General features: G+C 44.2%; 1 protein-coding gene across 3 annotated transcripts in view; it reads left to right on the top strand.

The window, feature by feature from the left end:
- LOC134351576 (coiled-coil domain-containing protein 91-like) overlaps nt 1-19,568 on the top strand; it is a 208,120-nt gene that overhangs the window by 48,645 nt on the left and 139,907 nt on the right. For all 3 annotated transcript variants that reach the window (XM_063057916.1, XM_063057915.1, XM_063057917.1), the window contains exon 4: nt 12,973-13,151. In XM_063057916.1, coding sequence (XP_062913986.1) covers nt 12,973-13,151 — 179 coding nt within the window. The remainder of the gene's footprint in view (nt 1-12,972; nt 13,152-19,568) is intronic.

Raw genomic sequence — 19,568 nt, 5'->3', positions numbered from 1 at the left:
TGGGCCAGCTGCCTTACTTGCATTCACTTTCCTCAGGGTGGATCTCACCTGATGTTGCTTAAGGACCAGTGTGGACTCGTCGTCAGGTGGGTTGATGAGTGGAGCAGCCTCCTCCCTCTGAGTATCAAAGCGGGCAAAGAACTCGTTCAGGACATCAGGCAGTGTGGCGTCATCACCTGGCAGCAGATTATTAGTTTTGTAGTCTGTCAGCACCTTGATGCCTTTCCACATACTGCGGGGGTTGTTGTTATCAAACTGATTTTCAATGCGCAATTTGTATTTGCGCTTTGCATCCGTGATCCCCCTGCGGAGATTTCCCCATGTTTCACTGTAGGCTTGTTTGTCTCCCAACCTGAAGGTTGCATCGCGCTCCCTGAGTAGTGCCCTCACATTGCTGTTAATTCATGGCTTTTGATTAGGAAACACCTTAATTGTCTTTTGTGTTATTACATTTTCTGTGCAAAACTTAATATATCCTATGACTGAACCAGCATATTCTTCCTGGTCTGCTCCCTTTGCAAGCAAGCCCCAGTCTGTGTTGTCAAAACAGTCCTGTAGCATTGAGGGGCTTCCTCAGACCAGACATATACTGTCCTGATAGTTTTACTCTGCAGATCTGTGGTCTGTAAGCTGGGGTCAGTGTGAGGGAAATATGGTCTGATTGTCCTAGGTGTGCAGATGGGGTCACTTTGAATGCTCCTGGAATATTTGTGTAGACTTGGTGTAGTATGTTATATTCTTGTGTCGGGAAATTCACATTTTTGAAAAATTTGGGCATGACCAGTTTAAAATCTGTGTGATTGAAGTCCCCTGCTACAATGATCACTCTGTCTGGGTGAGCCATGAGCTGTTTGTTGGCACTATCATGCAGCTTTTCCAATGCTAACTTAGCTTTAGCTTGCGGGGGAACGTATACAGCCATAATTATTATTGTTGTGAATTCCCTTGGGAGAAAGAACGGGCTACACCTTACGGCGAGGAGCTCCAAGTCCGTGCAGCAGTGTTTATCCACAGTGTTCACGGCTGTGCACAATTATTGTTTACATAGACATAGACGCACAGTCGTCCTCCCCTGCTCTTCCCGGAGTCCTGCATGTGGTCGGCCCTGTGAACAGAGCAGCCGGCCAGCTCGATAACAGCGTCAGGTATGTTTGGGTTCAGCCAGGTCTCCGTGATGATAGTCGCACAGTGAGGAATGGTTCTCACTTTGATCTCATCTATCTTGTTGGTGAGGGATCTGGCGTTAGTGAGAAACAGGCTTGGTAGTGCTGATTTGTACGGGTTAGCCTTCAGCCTAGCCTGTAGCCCGGTGAGGTATCTGGCGTTAGCAAGAAACAGGCTTGGTAGTGCTGGTCTGTATGGGTTAGCCTTTAGTCTACCCTTAGCTCGGCCCGCCTTCCCTGCTTCTGTTTCCTCTCCCTCCGCCGCCTGCGCCGCCTCCGAAGGATTCCGAAGGACTTTGGGGTACGTAGAATCTCTGGCGGGAAGAGAGTTGTGTTAGTGATCTGTGTAGTGTTCTCCAATAAACAGTAGCTGGGATTGATCGCAACTGGTGAGAGCTGCTACTATACTTAGGGTACTTAGCAGAACTAAGAAAAATACGAGGCCCAGAGTGAGCCGAGCTACTGCTGCGTCTGCAAGCGCCGCCATCTTGATTAGTGGAACACCCTTCTGTGAATTGAAAATGGACACCAGTGGTTGATGATCAGTAATGTGGGTAAATTCTTCCATACAAGTACTGATTGAAATGTTTTACATCCCAAACCACGCTCAAGGTCTCTGTCAACCTGTGCATAATTTTGTTCTGCTGCAATAAGGGAACGTAATGCAAAAGTTATGGGGCATTCACTTCCATCACTCATAATGTGACTTGATCTCACAGGTAAGTTTCACAGGACATGTAGATCATAATATGTGAGTACAATGTCTGACGTCACCATTTCCTTTGTCTTTTGGACAGCTACTTCACACTGCCATTGCCGGTTCTTCCCAACCTGTAGTAAGGGGTCCAAAGGGTGGAGGACAGTAGCGAGTTTTGGCAGGAACCTGTTATAGTAATTGACAAATCTTGAAAAGGACCGCAACTGTGGCACATCCTTCAGTCTTGGGGCATCCGCCAATGCCTTAATTTTCTCAGCATACTTACTGTATGTAATGCTTGTGTAATGGTGTGACCACAGTAAGTGATGCTTGGTTTAAAGAATTCACACTTGTTGTGTTGTTCTCTGAGTCCATAATCTTCTAATCTTTTTAACATGGTCCTGAGATTTTGACGATGTTTCTTCTCATCCTCACCAATACCAATGATGTCATCCAGGTAACATTGAGTGCCTGGGCAGCCTTGCAGCCCCTGGTCCATAGCTTTCTGCTGGAGTGCAGATGCAGATGCCGCTCCAAAAATAAGCCTGTTTTAGCAATAAAGCTTTTGAGGGTGTTTATGCTGAGAAACACTTTGGATTCTTCTTTCATCTCCTTCTCTGCCAAGTCCACTTCGCTGAAGTGTTTTGCACCGGAAAGATCTGCAAAGATATCCTCTGTGCTGGGCAGAGGATATTGATCTAATTTCAGTACCGGGTCCTGACAGACCCATTCATTTTGGCTACTGGGACCACTGGCATTCCCCATGGATTCCACATTGTAAATCTCATGGCTAACCAGTTGTGTGTCACTCTCATCATGATCAGATTTTTTTATTAGCAACGTGCAAGTTAGTGCTTTTTCTTAAGTCGCAACTTGAGTTTTTATCTTTTACTCTTCCAAGCGCAGTCCATTTATTTTTGTCTGCCTGACGTGCTGTTTGTGTCCTACTTTGTTGTATTATCTGAAAGTTTCACCTTTAAATCTGCATTGATATGATGCATGTGATTCCCTGCCACAATGGTAACATGATATGTTTGGGTAAGCCAGTTTCTGTTTAGACATTGCAATTTTGTTCATGCTCTTTTCCATTCCTGACTGCCTGCAACTCAATTGTGTCTCTGTCTGCTTTTTCCATTGATACAGCAATTTAAACTGCTCTTTTAAATGTGAGTTAGGAGCTATTTTTGAATACTTTCTTTTAAGATTCCACAAACTAAATGTTCTTTTAATGTATCATTAAGCCCATTACTGACCTGCCAATGCTTAGACAACTCCTTCAATTTAGCCACACAATGTTTCTCCGGAGTGATATCACAGAACACAGGACAATCCAAAGACTAACACTGTCAGAACCACATAATTATAACATATAGTTACAGCAGTGCAAAGCAATACCATAATTTGATGAAGAACAAACCATGGACAGGGTTAAAATAGGCTCAAAGTCCCCGAGTCCCTGATAGCAGGCGGCAAAAGGGAGAAACTCCCTGCCATAAACCTCCAGGCACCGTCAACTTGCCGATGCCTTGGAAACAGCCAACCACAGCCGACACCGAGTCCGTATGTCTGAAAACTTCGAGCCTTCGACCAGCCCCTCCGATACAGGCTCCCGAGCGTCATCCTCTGCTGAGTGCCTTCAACCTCACCCCGGCCGCTGAAACACGCAAAGCCAAGGATTTTGGGGCCTTCTGCTCCGGAGATTCCGGTTACCACACAGTAGCAGTGGCAGCAAAGCGGGCATTTCAGAAGTTTTCCAGATGTTCCTCCGTACTCTCACGTCCGTCTCCATCAATACCTGGGAATACGAATTGACAATAAACTGGACTGGTCAAACAACACTGAGGCTGTCTACAAGAAGGATCAGAGCCGTCTCTATTTCCTGAGGAGACTGAGGTCCTTTAACATCTGCTGGACGATGCTGAGGATGTTCTACGAGTCTGTGGTGGCCAGTGCGATCATGTTTGCTGTTGTGTGCTGGGGCAGCAGGCTGAGGGTAACAGACACCAACAGAATCAACAAACTCATTCGTAAGGCCAGTGATGTTGTGGGGATGGGACTGGACTCTCTGACGGTGGTGTCTGAAAAGAGGATGCTGTCCAAGTTGCATGCCATCTTGGACAATGTCTCCCATCCACTAAATAATGTAGTGGCTGGGCACAGGAGTACAATCAGCCAGAGACTCATTCCACTGAGATGCAACACAGAGCGTCATAGGAAGTCATTCCTGTCTGTGGCCATCAAACTTTACAACTCCTCCCTTAGAGGGTCAGACACCCTGCGCCAATAGGCTGGTCCTGGACTTATTTCGTAATTTCCTGGCATAATTTACATATTACTATTTAACTATTTATGGTTTTAATACTATTTATTATTTATGGTGCAACTGTAACGAAAACCAATTTCCCCGGGATCAGTAAAGTATGACTGTGACAAATCAGAATTGTGCACGGTCCCCTACTTGACAGATTACAGATATCATTCATTCACCTGAGAGGCTGCGTGCGCTGTTGTCGCGCCACCGTCTCTCTCAATTTTCTGTGCAATCAAACGGGTCATGTCTATCTTTCCGATGTAGCCAGTCATTTTTACTTTTTCGTTTATTTATAAATTGCTTTCACCAAGTACTCACTGTTTATGAACCCATGAATTTGTCCGTTTTCTGTCTTTTACTTAATTTGAAAACTCGAATGTTTCTCTGTGTTTCAACAGGTAGGTGGTTGTTTCGGGTTTGTCTAAAACTTCCTCATCACATCTGTTAGGTTTTGTAACTCCAAAACATAAAACTAGTTGAAAGAAAAAACATGGAGCCTGGATAATTTGTGTATTCTTAGTTTTACTTTTAGTGAGGTGTGCACTTATGACGAAGTGAATTGATAACGTGTGCCATTCATATACTTTCGCAGATAACCTGCAATGCATCATATGCACAATAAAGAATGCTTAATCAAACAATATATTTACAAGATTGCTGAAATGTTAAACACACAACAGATCTCACTGGTGAACACCAGTCTGTTCTGAACTCTGTAGGCAGGAGTATTCTCAGACATTGATTTTGTATTGTTACGTACCCCGTAACTGGGTTGCCAAACCAGCAGAAATGGACCACTTAGCTGGAGTCTGGATTACTGGAACTAAGAAAGTTTTATTAAAGAAATAAGTAACACAGTACTCTAATCGTAAGGATATGAATGCAACAGATTAGCAATGATAAAACACACATGTACACAGAACTAGGATAATAGGAATCAAACAAGCTCTATCGCAGTCTAGGGATAAAATGATCAGTCTCAAGTGACGCAGAGTTCAGTTCAGCTTAGGACAGTTTGCAGTAATCGCTGTTGTGCCGTTGGAGAGAGAGAGAGAGGGAATATGCAAATCTGATTCAGACAGACCTTTGTTCTTCGCAGTTAGCTTTCGGGCGGACCCTTTGTTATGTCTTCTGTGGTCACCGACTGTGACCCCTCCGTTCCGGATACGACCGTTCTTCTGTGGTGAACCCGGCACCCAGGCAAGGGCGGACACACACACCAGGTTCCTGCCGATCGTACCTTTGCACCCTGTGCGTCTATGGCCGGTTCCCGCGACCAGCCTCCAAACTACCACCAACTTGGGGGGGCACACTGCTTTTCCAGGGTCTCGTTATCTCGTGATCTCGTTTTGTCTGTCTTGCCTTAGCGAACCTGTTCTTTTTATCCCCCTGCTGCGGTATCGCCTGTCCATCAAACTTCAAACAGTTCAGGTTCAAAGCAATCGGTCTGTCAATACTCGGACTGGTGTCTCTTTCCATTATCTCTCTCTCCTCTCTCATTAACATTTTGAATGTTTCTCCATTGTCTCACTTGTCTCTCTCGTTAGCATCAATCTTCTGATAACTTGGTTTTTTGTCACACCCCTATCCTTCAAAGGATTTTTACCGGGGTAAAAATTATAGGTACGAATACATTATTAGATACACACTAATATACAGGGTCATCCGCTATTCGGCTAATACAGAGAACTTTAAGTTGTCAACACCTTGACAGACAGTCAGCAATCAACTTTCCGTTCCTTTTATATGTGTTATTTTAATATCCTCTAAGACTAGGCTCCAACTTAGCAAACTTCATAGTGGCCAAAAACACTAATGGGTTGTGATCAGTGTAACTTCTCAGTGGTTTCCGTCCCGGACAAATATAACAAGGGTCGTCCCGCACAAACTTCGCATTCTTTTGCAGGAGCTTAGTAAGAGGGAGGGTAATATCCGCAAAGTTTTGCAAAACTTCCGATAGTACTCCACCATTTCCAAGAACCTTCTCAGGGCTCTTTTGTCTGTCGGGGTGGGGACTTCAGCGATAGCCCGCACCTTAGCCTGCATCGGAGCCAGCTGCTCCTGTCTTACCACAAATCCCATATAAGTGACCTTCGCGTGGCCGAATTCACTTTTTGCGAGGTTCACTGTCAGGCTGGCTTCAAACAGCTTTTTAAACATCTCCTGCCACGTGTCACTCCAGATCACTAAATTGCCAATATACGCTTCTGCGTTCTTTAGCTCTTTTGTCGCTGAATTAATCATCCTATAGGGGTGTTGCTTACTAGGCTGACCTGATGTGACAACAACACCATGTCCCGGCTCATTGCGTCGCCTCGGGACATCTGGACATACGTGTGCGTGCCGGTTAATTATCTTTCTCAATGGTTCGGTCTGTTCGGGGGTTAAGGGAGAGACCTTATCAGCAAAGCTGGCCAAGACAATAGAGTTCTCCCATCTGGTCGGCACCATACTTACCTTTTCAAAATGGGTTTTCCCCTTATCAGGTGGCACCCTAGCCTCATTAATTTTTGTGATAACACCGACTAGGTCTGCTCTCTTATCGTGGCAAGCTGTTAACATATCAATAGCTTGTAACTGTGTTAGCTCACGTCTATAATAGTCAATAGCATCCTTCCTCCTGTGCGGCCAGTAAAACTCTTTCATGATTCTATCGACTGTCTTCCTCATCCCAAAATGTCCACCGAGGGGTATCATGTGGGCCAGGTTAAGAATCTCATCCCCATAAATTTTCGGCACCACCCCCCATTCCTCATCTGCGGGCACAGTACTTGGTCTCCATTTCCTCCTTAGTACTCCCTCCTTCACATAATAGCCCACTGGCTCCCTTGTTAATTCTGCTTCGGAGAGAGCTGTCTCCGTCAAAACCATCAGCTCCTCGTCTCGCTCCTGTGCTTGTATAAATTCCTTCCTTGCTAATGATAAGTCTACCTCAACTCCCTTACTTCCTTCTGTTTTACTATGCTGCTTCTCACTTTCTAACCCCCCGGTACAAGGCTGGTAAAAACGTCTTAGCTAAATCTATATTCACTTTGGCAGCCTTTCTGGACATGCGCCGAGTCACTGCGCAAGCAGGATAAACCTGTGAGTCCATGGGCGGGGCCTTAATGCTGGCAGGCTGGCTTGTCAGTTTTACTGCTGAGAACACATTTCCGTCGGCAAGCTCATTACCGAGTAAGACCTCCATGTCTTCCATAGGTAGTTCGGGCCTCACCCCGATAGTGACCGGTCCGGAGACCAAGTCGCTTTTTAAGTGTATCTGGTGCAAAGATACTGCTTCAGTCCCTTTCCCAATGCCTTTTATCACCCCGAGCTCCCCAGTCTGGGTCCCTGAACTAAAGTCTAACACACCCTTTAAGATCAATGACTGACAAGCTCTAGTGTCTCTCCAGATCAGTACTGGAACCGGGTTTAACCCCTCCTTCACCGACACCAATCCAGCCGAGATAAACGTCTCGCGCCCTTCCTGAACTTTATCAGACCTCTTCTCCCCTAGCGGTTTGTTTACCAGCTCAATACAGCCATTCGGAACCGTCGTTTTCCCTTTCCCCATCTCCTTCTTTGGGGCAAAGCACCTGGACGCAAAGTGTCCGGCTTTCCCACAATTATAGCATACAACCCCAGGAGACTTCCTACCAAACTGCTCCCTGTCTTCCTTATCCCTCTCACTAGTGCCTGGCTTACTTTCTGGCTTTTCCGGCGGACTCTCTCTGCCCTCTTGACTACCCTTCTGGTGGCTTTTACTCGGGGTAAACTTCGCTCTGTGCGTTAACACGTATTCATCCACTAATTTAGCAGTTGCGGCTAAGGTTTCTGCCTCTCTCTCTTCTAGACAGGGTCTCATACCTTCAGGGACACAACCTTTAAACTGCTCAATCAGTATTAGCTGTAGCAGTCTGTCATAATCCCCATTGACCCCTTTCGAGGTGCACCAACGCTCACAATACATCTGCATCTCACGGGCAAACTCTAAATACATGCGGCCCCACTGTTTCCTCGCATTCCGGAACCTCTGCCGGTATGCATCCGGGACCAACTCATAAATCCTGGGTATGGCCTCTTTCACCACATCATACCTCTGGGCATCTTCTGCGGACAAGGCCAAGTAAGCTTGCTGGGCTTTTCCTTTAAGTACACTCTGAAGCAAAACAGCCTACTTATTCCTCGGCCAGTCCTGACTTGCAGCAACTTTTTCAAAATGGAGAAAGTACCGATCAACATTGGCCTCCTCAAATGGGGGAACCAGCCTAACCTCCTGGGTCGCCCTGAACCCTCCACCTTGGTTCGGCATGGGCCCCTGCGTTAGCCTCATCTTTAACTTCTCCAGCTCAAATTCCCTTTCCCTCTGTTTCTCTCTCGCTCCTCATTCTAACTGCCTGTCCCTCCCTTCTTGCTCTAACTGCCTGTCCCTCCCTTCTTGCTCTAACTGCCTGTCCCTCTCTTCTTTTTCCAGCTGTTTTACCCGGAACTCGTGCTTGAGTCTCAATTTTTCAATCTGCAGCTGTACTGCTTCTCCACCAGATTTGCCAGTAGTTAATCACCTCCAACTCCCCTTGGGGAAACACACCTTTAGATACATAATCCTCTATGATAGCTCTGTGCATCTCTGCTCTCCTCATTGTCGACTTCCCCTTAAAAAGATTCAACCGTTTTGCCACAGTTGCCAATTCTGATTTCCTGGCACCCTGTAACGCCTCCAAGTTTGGCGCCTTTAGAAATTCCTCAATCTCCATTTCTGCTGTTTCCCCTTTCTTTCTTTTGGGAATTTTAACCCAATCAATTTACCCAGTCCCAAATTTGGCGTTCAAAATCGCGGACGAGATCCCCACTCATGTTACGTACCCCGTAACTGGGTTGCCAAACCAGCAGAAATAGACCACTTAGCTGGAGTCTGGATTACTGGAACTAAGAAAGTTTTATTAAAGAAATAAGTAACACAGTACTCTAATCGTAAGGATATGAATGCAACAGATTAGCAATGATAAAACACGTACACAGAACTAGGGTAATAGGAATCAAACAAGCTCTATCGCAGTCTAGGGGTAAAATGATCAGTCTCAAGTGACGCAGAGTTCAGTTCAGCTTAGGACAGTTCGCAGTAATCGCTGTTGTGCCGTTGGAGAGAGAGAGAGGGAATATGCAAATCTGATTCAGACAGACCTTTGTTCTTTGCAGTTAGCTTTCGGGCAGACCCTTTGTTATGTCTTTTGTGGTCACCGACTGTGACCCCTCCGTTCCGGATACGACCGTTCTTCCGTGGTGAATCCGGCACCCAGGCAAGGGCGGACACACACACCAGGTTCCTGCCGATCATATCTTTGCACCCTGTGCGTCTATGGTCGGTTCCCGCAACTAGACCTCCAAACTCCACCAACTTGTGGGGGCACACCGCTTTTCCAGGGTCTCGTTATCTCATGATCTCGTGGTGTCTGTCTTGCCTTAACGAACCTGTTCTTTTTATCCCCCTGCTGGAGTATCGCCTGTGCATCAAACTTCAAACAGTTCAGGTTCAAAGCAATCGGTCTGTCAATACTCGGACTGGTGTCTCTTTCCGTTATCTCTCTCTCCTCTCTCATTAACATTTTGAATGTTTCTCCATTGTCTCACTTGTCTCTCTCATTAGCATCAATCTTCTGATAACTTGGTTTCTCGTCACAGTAGTCTTTGACAATCATGGCTCCATACTTCCTCAAACACATACAGATGTTTTCTATCTCCTGGCTGAGCTGCATTAGCAGGACTGACTAGATGGACTCATTGTTTCACCCTGTTCATATTTCAAATAACCTATTTCTTCCAGCTTTGTTCTCCCCTTGCTATTTACATCTGTGGTTCCTCTGCCACTTTATTTCTTGTATCCAACTGTTCACTATTGCATTGGATAGAATACCTTTACACTCTCATTCCTCACCAGGAGAGCCCTTTACTTCTTCTTTGAATACAGACCCAACTATTCTTCTTGTACCACCACTCTTTGGCTGATCTTGAACTTTGAAGAATATCTCAGTTTAGTTCTGCTTACTTTCGCTGAATTATAGGAGCAGCAAAGGTTCAAATTATGCCCTTCTCTTTGCAATATAAATGGAAATTCATTTTTTCACTTTCCTTCCCTGCCTTTTTCTAGTGCGTTGAGGATTCCGGTGCTACATCCTACTCTCATAAAAACCTCAAATTCATCACCTTTGATGTAAATTTCCACCTTATTGCATGATTTAATTCTGATTCTTTCCTTTCTCAGGGGATAGATTAATAATTAGTTAAAAGCCTGCAGGCTTCCCTAGCTCTTGTGAGTAGATCTCCTCCCATCCCTATCCACATTGTTGTTTCACCTCCTTCATATCTGATGATTGACTCTACATCAGTGTTCCCAAGTTGTCTTCATTTTACCTTAATTTTGGTTAATCCTCTCAGTCGTATCTGTTTTCACTGTCTCCTGTCCAGAGCAATGTTGGGCTTTCCCTTGTCCTTCCCTTCATTGTTCACATTCAGTGAATAATCCCCTCTAGTTTTTGCCATCACGAGATACACTCTGCCCCCCTCCACCTTTTCAAAATTCAAAAGAGCTTGTCCTCTGAGATACTCTCATTCATTCTTTCACTTTCATTAACACTCTCTTCCCATGTAGTTACAGTACCAGCAGTTTTACCTGTTTTCTCAAATTATAAAAAGATAATCACTTCTTGCAGGTTTAGGTGCATCTTACTTGTACCAGATCCGTTTTACTGTACTGTTTAGGGCTGATTGATGGGTTCTGCAAAATAGATATGTTCTGCACTTGGTGACGGATTATGATCAGTTAACGCAGTGTACTGAATTTGATGAGGTCTCATCACATCTCTCATTCTACTCTGCAATTTTAATCCATGATTAATTTCTAACTTGTCACAAATCTGATGAAAAATCCATTAATCTGAAATACTGAAGATTTAAATCTACCGATGTAGCTTGAATCTCTTGAGTATTTTCATAATTTTCGGTTTTTATTTATGTAAGATAAGCTGTAATGTTTAATATTTTCTGAATTATAGTAACTGGAAGCATGGAGGTTGTTATACTTAATGCCATAGTTTGAAATTGAAATGTAGGGGTTAAATTTAATTTTAAGCAAGAAGTTTCTCAAAATTTGAGAGAAAGGTGATAGAATATTAGGTCAATATTAAGGTTGGTTAAAAAAAAAGTGTTATAAGTTGGTTAAAAAAATTTATGTTGTTCTCACTTGGCATCTTTTGGTAGTTTTAATATGCCTGGAATAACCTGGAATTCATTAATGATAAGAAATGGAAATAAGCTGGAATAATTGACTATTTAGAAATATTGTAATATTTATCAGGTGGGATAGTGTCATAAGGAGGTGGCTGGGAACGGACCCAAGTGCAAGACACAGATACTGAAGTACTAGGGACAGGACTAGGATACAGGGTGAGAGCTAGGACATGGACACGAAAACCGGGAACCCGGAACAGGACTGGACAAGAGAGCTAGGAGCCCGGGCTTGGACTCCGAGCCAGAGACAGGACAAGCACCCAGAACCTGGGTCTTGCCTCTGACTCGGACCCCAGAACTAGGCAAGGACGTGACTTGGCTGGCAGGCAGGATGAGGCTGAAGTCTTCAGACTTGAGGCGAGGCAGGAGACCAGAGACTTGAGGCGAGGCAGGAGACCAGAGACTTGAGGCCAGGATGGGGACCAGAGACGAGGCGAGGCTGGGGACCAGAAGCTTGAGGCTCGGGGTCTTGAAGCTTGGCTAGGGGTGAGGCTTGAGGTTTGGGGCCTTGAAGCTTGGCTAGGGGCGAAGGCTCGAGGCTTGGGGTCTTGAAGCTCCTGGGCAGGGCGCGGATCTCCACCCGACGGAGGCAAGGGACAGGAAAGGACAGAACCAACCACAGGGTAACGGCAATACGGCCTGGCTTACCCGACAGAGGCAAGGGACAGGAAGGGACAGAACCAACCGTAGGGTAATGGCAAGATGGCCTGGCTAACCTGGCGGAGGCAAGGGACAGGAAGGGAGCTGGGTATAGGGTGGCTCCAAGACAAGACTTCAGGCGAGATCAGGTGAGAGTTACAGGCAAGACAAGGCAAGGCTTCAGGCAATGCCAGGCGAGGCGAGAGTTACCGGCAAGACTTCAGGTGAGGAAACGGAAGACAGGGGAAGGGATACAAGGAGTAAGGACAAGAACAATCCAGCCACCACGCCCTGGTCTCTGGAGGTATTTTTGCAGCCAGCCTCAACGAGAATCAGCTGCCGCAATTAGTGCTCAACAGGAACAGAAACAGGGTAGACAGGAAAACCTGGAGCAAGGGACGATGGACCGGACTGTGAACCGGACTGTGAACCGGAATGCAGACTTCACGGACCGGACAATGACAGATAGAGAGAATGGGTAAAAGATTGTTTTGTGTTGAAAATATTACACAAATGTTTAACAAAAATTTGAACTGTTATATTACTTTGGGGTCTCCATCATGCCTGGAGGTATGATGGAACGAAGGATGAGATTTTAATTTTCTTCACTGTTTGAAATAATTGCTTGCCTTTTGGAAGTTAATATAATGAACTTGGGGAAAATCCCATGTTATAAAGTTGCATTTTGTCACCAGAGAATATCTTTGAAATTAGAATTTTGATACAATATACTCAATGCTTCAAATATGTGCAGAGTAAAAGTATCATGCTACTTGTAGCTACATATGTGTAAAATATTAGATGCCAATATGTTCAGTGATTTTAGTAGTTGTCATTGGGTTATTTTATTTTGATTCATCTGGAGTCTTACGATGTCACTGGATATATTTTTGTCCTAGGGCCAGGGGTGGAGCTGGGCCAAAAAAATCCTCCAAACGTCCTCGTCAACGAGACAACACAGTCATTTGGAAAGAACACTTCAAAATCTGTCCTCTTTGTAGATACTGAACCTGGCTCCGATTTGAGAGTTGAGTCAATGGAAAATGCCACTGTAGAACAAATTTCATCATCAGAAAAGGTAGAGTATTGAAACTACTACTGTATTTAAGGATATGGATTCCTTCCAAATGTAAATTTAATTTAAGATGACTGAAAAATATCATGATTGATGGGTTACACGCATGTTACACGCTACAATAATTATTACTGTCCACTTTATTCCTTGCACAAAGTTTTGCGATTTTCAGCAGGTTTATCTTTGTAAGTAGTGGAGAGAAAAGCAGTGGAATTAATCCAGTGTGGTAAACTCAGTGGTACAAAAAGAGTATATTAATGGAGAATTAGGTTAGGAAATTAAAGTGTCCGTTAAGTCAAGAAAGCTGTCAAATGCATGTGAAAATTCAAAAGGAAGATTAATTTATTTTTAGCGTGGAGTAAGCCCTTCTGGCCGTTTGAGCCACGCTACTCCAGTAACCCCCAACAAATCTGATTTAACACGAACCTAATTACAGGACAATTTATAATGACCAATTAACCTACTCAGTACGTCTTTGGACTCTGGGAGGAAACTGGAGCACCTGGAGAAAACCTATGCATTCCACGTAGAGGGTATACAGAGACTCCTTACAGAATGGTATCGGAATTGAATTCCAACCTCTAGAAAGCACCGAGCTGTAATAGCATTGTGCTGACCACTACGCTACCATGGCGCCAAATCATGATGATGATCAAGAAAAAAAGAATTAGTGAATTGAGAGTAATTTGCATCTGGAGTTCTGTTTTCTAAGCCATGTTAACGAGGAGAGATGAAGCTGCCCTGGAAGTTCTTCAATAAGCATACCAAAAACAGGAGAAGGAGTAGGTCATTCAGCCCTTGGAGTATGTTACTTCATTCAACAAGGTCATAGCTGATTTTTTAACTTTGAACACCTCCATGTTATCCTCCATATTTCTTGATTCCTAATAATATCTGGAAGTGAGACAGAATGTGTGGAATTAAACTTACAGTTTAAGGCACTGGTGATGCCCAACAAAAACCTACTGGTGATAAAAATCAAAACAAAGGAAACTATTAAATACCTTAAAATGAACACTTTATTAATAATGATCCATGCTAACAATAGAGAGGCAAGCAAAGGGCGGTCAAGACAATGCTGGTGTAGGTGTAGGCGAAGCATGGTTGTAGCAAGGAGAGTTGAAGACAAAGCAGAGTTAAGGCAAGAGGAGCGAGGAAAGTCCTGATGTCTGACTGATTTAAGCACCGGGCTGAATTGATATGTCGGGTACGGGCCGAATTGTGGCAGCAGGGTCCAGCCCCCGAGTGGTCCAAGAGCAAGGGACAACTCAGTGTTTGGATGATTTAAGTGACGGGCCAGATTGAAAAGGTCAGGCTGTTGGGCCCAGAGGTAAGAGCCAGTTCTGCTCACTGCTCAGTGACGTTTGCTCAGCTCGATGCTGAACTGCATTGTAGGCTGCAGTGATGCCCAGCTTTGCGTCTGTGGCTTTACAATGTTTACTTGGCTTTGTGATGGACTATGTCTATTGCCTGCTCCAGCTACAGTGATGTCTAGCTTTGTGTCTTTCATAAAACTCCAGTTCTGAATGCTATTTGCTTACTTTTATTCTTTTGCATGATTTGATTTTTTTTTCTCTCTCTCTCTCTGCGCATTGGGTGATTTTTTTTTAATGGTTCTTTTGAGGTTTCTTTGTTTTGTGGGTGTGTGTAAGGAGACAAACCTCAAGGTTGTATAATGTATACATACTTTGATAATAAATGTAGATTGGACTTTGAAATTGGAGCGGTATGAAAAGTCTGCATTTGCTTTGTCTGTGGATTCCCCCACTCCACACAGCAACACTCACTGCATGTGAAGCCCAAGAGATTAGGTGCAATTGATGAACTTAATTTGTGCAAATGCTCCAGGTGACTTTTTATCCACCAGCATTGCAACGGCAATATTAATGGAGGAAATCTGAATCAATCAGGTGTATTACTATTGACTTGTATGTCATGGAATTTGTTTTGCGACAGCAGTACAGTGCAACAACATAAAATTAGTATACATTACAATTTCATGCTTTTTAAAAAAAGAAATAATGAGAGTTTGGTCATGGGCATTTAAGAAATATGACGGCAGAGGGGAAGAACCTGTTCATAAGTTGTTAAGTGTGGATCGTAAGGCTGCGGACAGTTGAAAGAGGAAGAGAATGTGATTTGGAAGTGATGTCAGGTCCCTGAGGTTTGATGTATTTGTGGCTGTGGCAGAATAGGACTGGGCAGTTAGGGAAACAGTTGGCCAGGTTCTGTAGATGGTTGGAAAGCAAAAGTGACGTGGATATGGGAGATGTTCTAACTAATATCTGTAGTGAGGGAAAATAGTGTACGTGATCAGTGGATAACCATCCTGAAATAAGACTGCGCAGTGGTATTGCCCCAGAGCTCCAAAAGCCTGGGTTTGAACCTGCGTGGCTTCCCGTGGGGGCTTTGGTTTCTTCCATATCCCAAACCTATGCTGGTTGGCAGCTTAATTGTCGACTGCAAATTGCCTCTAATATAGGTAGGTGATGGGTCTGTGAAAGAGAATAAATAACAGGAAAGGAGTAGTGGATTAGGATAGGGAGGATTGCTTTGAGAGGTTGCTTACACTCTGGGCTGAATGGCCCTCTCTGTTGTATGAATATCTAAAATCAACTTGTTAGTGGATCAAGACAATGGATTTGATGGCTGCGAATTGGATCAGGCCAGAAGCACGCCTGAGATGTAAGTTCAGGCTGTCTTCTGTATGATTGCCACTTAATTAATAGGCCATGGATGAATGTATTGAATTCTGCATAGATGATGCAAAAATAAGTATTCCATACTTTGTGTTGTCATTATGTATTCAAGTGATCTTGCAATGAATGCTAGTCATACAGTATATATTGCAGATTCTGAATTAATTTACCAATATAAACCATGACACAAAAATAATTGAATTTTATCAAAAGCTCAGTGGCATAGTATTTGAAACTGTGGAATTATTTCATTAAAGTAATTTGTAAATGCTTTTATTGTTTAGTGCAGGAAAGAAGGAATTAAACAATCTTCCATTGGAATTCATATGCGCAGGTTCTATTATTATAACTAGTAGTTTATGGTTAATAGGGCTTCAGATATGAAGGCTTCATTAAATCTGCTTCCAAAATGCATACTAAATATAAACTGTTTCTTTAGTAACTCTGAAGCTAATGTATATAGTAGTTTAGGGTGCAATTGAAAGTCTTTCAATTTCAATTTTGTCGTACAGGGCTGATTGAAAGTGATTAAATACAAAAGGTTGTTCTGAACAAAGTGCTGTTGGTCAAGAATGAGGTATGTGGTATTAACCTTGCCTGCCCTGATGGCTTATGAATGACACTGCTGATCAGTCATCGTGAGGGAATTTGGATTTTGTGCTTGTTTTCTGTAGGAACTGGATGTGAAGTTTGACTTTGCAGAAACACTTAGAACGAGCTGCCTTGAAGCTCCTGAGTAAGGGTGTGAAAGAAAGCACAGCCAAAGTTCTCCGAAGTGAAAGTGATTGTGGTAGTTCCATTTGTTAAACTGGTAAATCCCTGGGCTCAGTTGATACCAAAGTAACCAAGATAATGCTCAAGTGACTAATGCTTGTCATTAAGTCATATTTTGGAAATAGCTGGCAGAACAACTTAACTGCTGATTTATTTTGATGCCAGATCACAATGTGCTGAAGTTGGAAGTTGAACTTTTATGTAATTATTGTGTGGATATTTTTTGTGCTTGGGGTGTAGACTTCAGAAATTAAGATTTATTTTCTTCTAGTATGTTGACCAAACTTTCTAGTACTGTAATTTTTCATCCGACATTTAGAAAGAACTTTTTTTAAACTAGCTGGATGTGTTGCAAACTTTGTGTGTACGTCCCCCCAAAAATGTTAATTCTTAAAAGTTGCAGACATGGTCAAGAAGTTCAGTTGTTGTTCAGACAAAACATCAGAATGGGGAAGAATGTGATCTAAGTGACTAGGTGTCAAATTTCTTGCTGTTGCCTGTTTGACTCAGAAAGGGATTGGGAAGGTAAATGCTGTTATCTAGTTGCCAAGGCTAGAACTTGGAGGCTAAGGGGATGGTCATCTGAGATGGAGGGGAGAAATTTATTTATACTGTTGATTGTATCTTTGGTATTCTCTATTAGGGCTATGGATACTCTATTTTTGACTGTAAAAATGATGATTTAGACTCTGGGAATTGAAGGAAATGGGGATTGGATGGCAAAATGGATGAGGCGTGTTATCAAAGATGGGTGCCTGAAAGGCTGAACAGGCTTGAGATTCAAGATTCAAGTTTATTCATCATTCATCAATTCGGTGAAGGAAGTCTGAGAATCGGAGCGGGAGTGCGGCAGAAGCCATTTTGAATTTTCTGTTTTTTCATTGGGGTTAGGAGAGACGGGACTGCGCAGGCGTGTGACATCGGCCAGAAAAGAGCGGAAGATTTAAAAGAAACACAGCCTTATACAGCGGGCAGTGGAGTGAGTCGGGAGCAGAGTGAAGGCCTAAGGGCTTTGGCTCAACGGGATTAGGCGGAAATGGGCGAGGCGAAGAAAGTTTGGTTTTCAATTTTTCCCATTATTTGAGGAAAGGGGGGAAGTATGAGTGTAAGGGCAGCTTGTTGTTCTCGGTGTCGGATGTGGGAGGCCCTGGAGTCTCCCAGCCTCCCAGACGTCCACATCTGCGCCAGGTGCGCCGACTGCAGCTCCTAAGGGACCGTGTTAGGGAACTGGAGCTGCAGTTCGATGACCTTCGTCTGGTCAGGGAGAGTGAGGAGTTGATAGAGAGGAGTTACAGGCAGGTGGTCACACTGAGGCCACGGGAGGAAGACAAGTGGGTCACGGTTAGGAAGGGGAAGGGTCAAGTACTAGAGAGTACCCCAGTGGCTGTGCCCCTTGACAATAAGTACTCCTGTTTGAGTACTGTTGGTGGGGGACAGCTTACCTGGGAGAGGCAACAGTGGCCGTGCCTTCGGCACAGAGTCTGGCCCTGTAGCTCAGGTAGGGAAAGGAAGAGGAGGGCAGTAGTAATAGGGGACTCGATAGTTAGGGGGTCAGATAGGCGATTCTGTGGACGCAGTCAGGAGATCCGGATGGTAGTTTGCCTCCCTGGTGCCAGGGTCCGGGATGTTTCTGATCGCGTCCAAGATATCCTGAAGTGGGAGGGTGAGGAGCCAGAGGTCGTGGTACATATAGGTACCAATGACATAGGTAGGAAAAGGGAAGAGGTCCTGAAAGGAGAATATAGGGAGTTAGGAAGGGAGTTGAGAAAAAGGACTGCAAAGGTAGTAATCTCGGGATTACTGCCTGTGCCACACGACAGTAAGAGTAGGAATGGAATGAGGTGGAGGATAAATGCATGGCAGAGGGATTGGAGCAGGAGGCAGGGATTCAAGTTTTTGGATCATTGGGACCTCTTTTGGCGCAGGTGTGACCTGTACAAAAAGGACAGGTTGCACTTGAATCCTAGGGGGACCAATATCCTGGCGAGGAGATTTGCGAAGGCTACTGAGGAGACTTTAAACTAGAATGGTTGGGGGGTGGGAATCAAATTGAAGAGACTAGGAGAGAGGAGGTTAGTTCACAATAGAGAAAGCTAGTAGACAGTGTGTGAGGGAGGATAGGCAGGGGACAGAGAACGGGAGCACCTAGACCAAAGATGTAGGGGAGAAGGAAGAAAAAGATAATAAAGTTGTTTGCTCCATTAGGCATAAACAGAGAGTAAGAGGTGGAGAGTTTCTTAAATGCATCTATTTTAATACTAGGAGCATTGTAAGCAAGGTGGATGAGCTTAGAGCATGGATTGATACCTGGAAATATGATGTAGCTATTAGTGAAACATGGTTGCAGGAGGGGTGTGATTGGCAACTAAATATTCCTGGATTTCTTTGCTTTCAGGTGTGATAGAATCGGAGAGGCAAGAGGGGGAGGTGTTGCATTGCTTGTCAGAGGAAATATAACAGCGGTGCTTTGGCAGGATAGATTAGAGGACTCGTTTAGGGAGGCTGTTTGGGTGGAATCGAGGAATGGGAAAGGTGTAGTGACGCTTATAGGGGTGTATTATAGACCACCTAATGGGGAGCGAGAATTGGAGGAGCACATTTGTAAGGAGGTAGCAGATATTTGTAGTAAGCACAAGGTTGTGATTGTGGAAGATTTTACTTTTCCACACATTGACTGGGAAGCCCATTCCGTAAAAGGGCTGGATGGTTTGGAGTTTGTAAAATGTGTGCAAGATAGTTTTTTGCAGCAATACATAGAGATACCAACTAGAGAAGGGGCAGTGTTGGATCTCCTGTTAGGGGTTGAAATAGGGCAGGTGATGGAGGTACGTGTTGGGGAGCACTTCAGGTCCAGTGATCACAATACCATTAGTTTCATTATAATTCTGGAGAAGGATAGGACTGGACCCAGGGTTGAGATTTTTGATTGGAGAAAGGCTAACTTTGA

Source organism: Mobula hypostoma, chromosome 9 (genome assembly GCF_963921235.1).
Source record: "Mobula hypostoma chromosome 9, sMobHyp1.1, whole genome shotgun sequence".
NCBI classification, from domain to species: domain Eukaryota; kingdom Metazoa; phylum Chordata; class Chondrichthyes; order Myliobatiformes; family Myliobatidae; genus Mobula; species Mobula hypostoma.
Note: the sequence above shows the minus strand (reverse complement) of the source record. Positions and strands in the feature narration are given on the sequence as shown.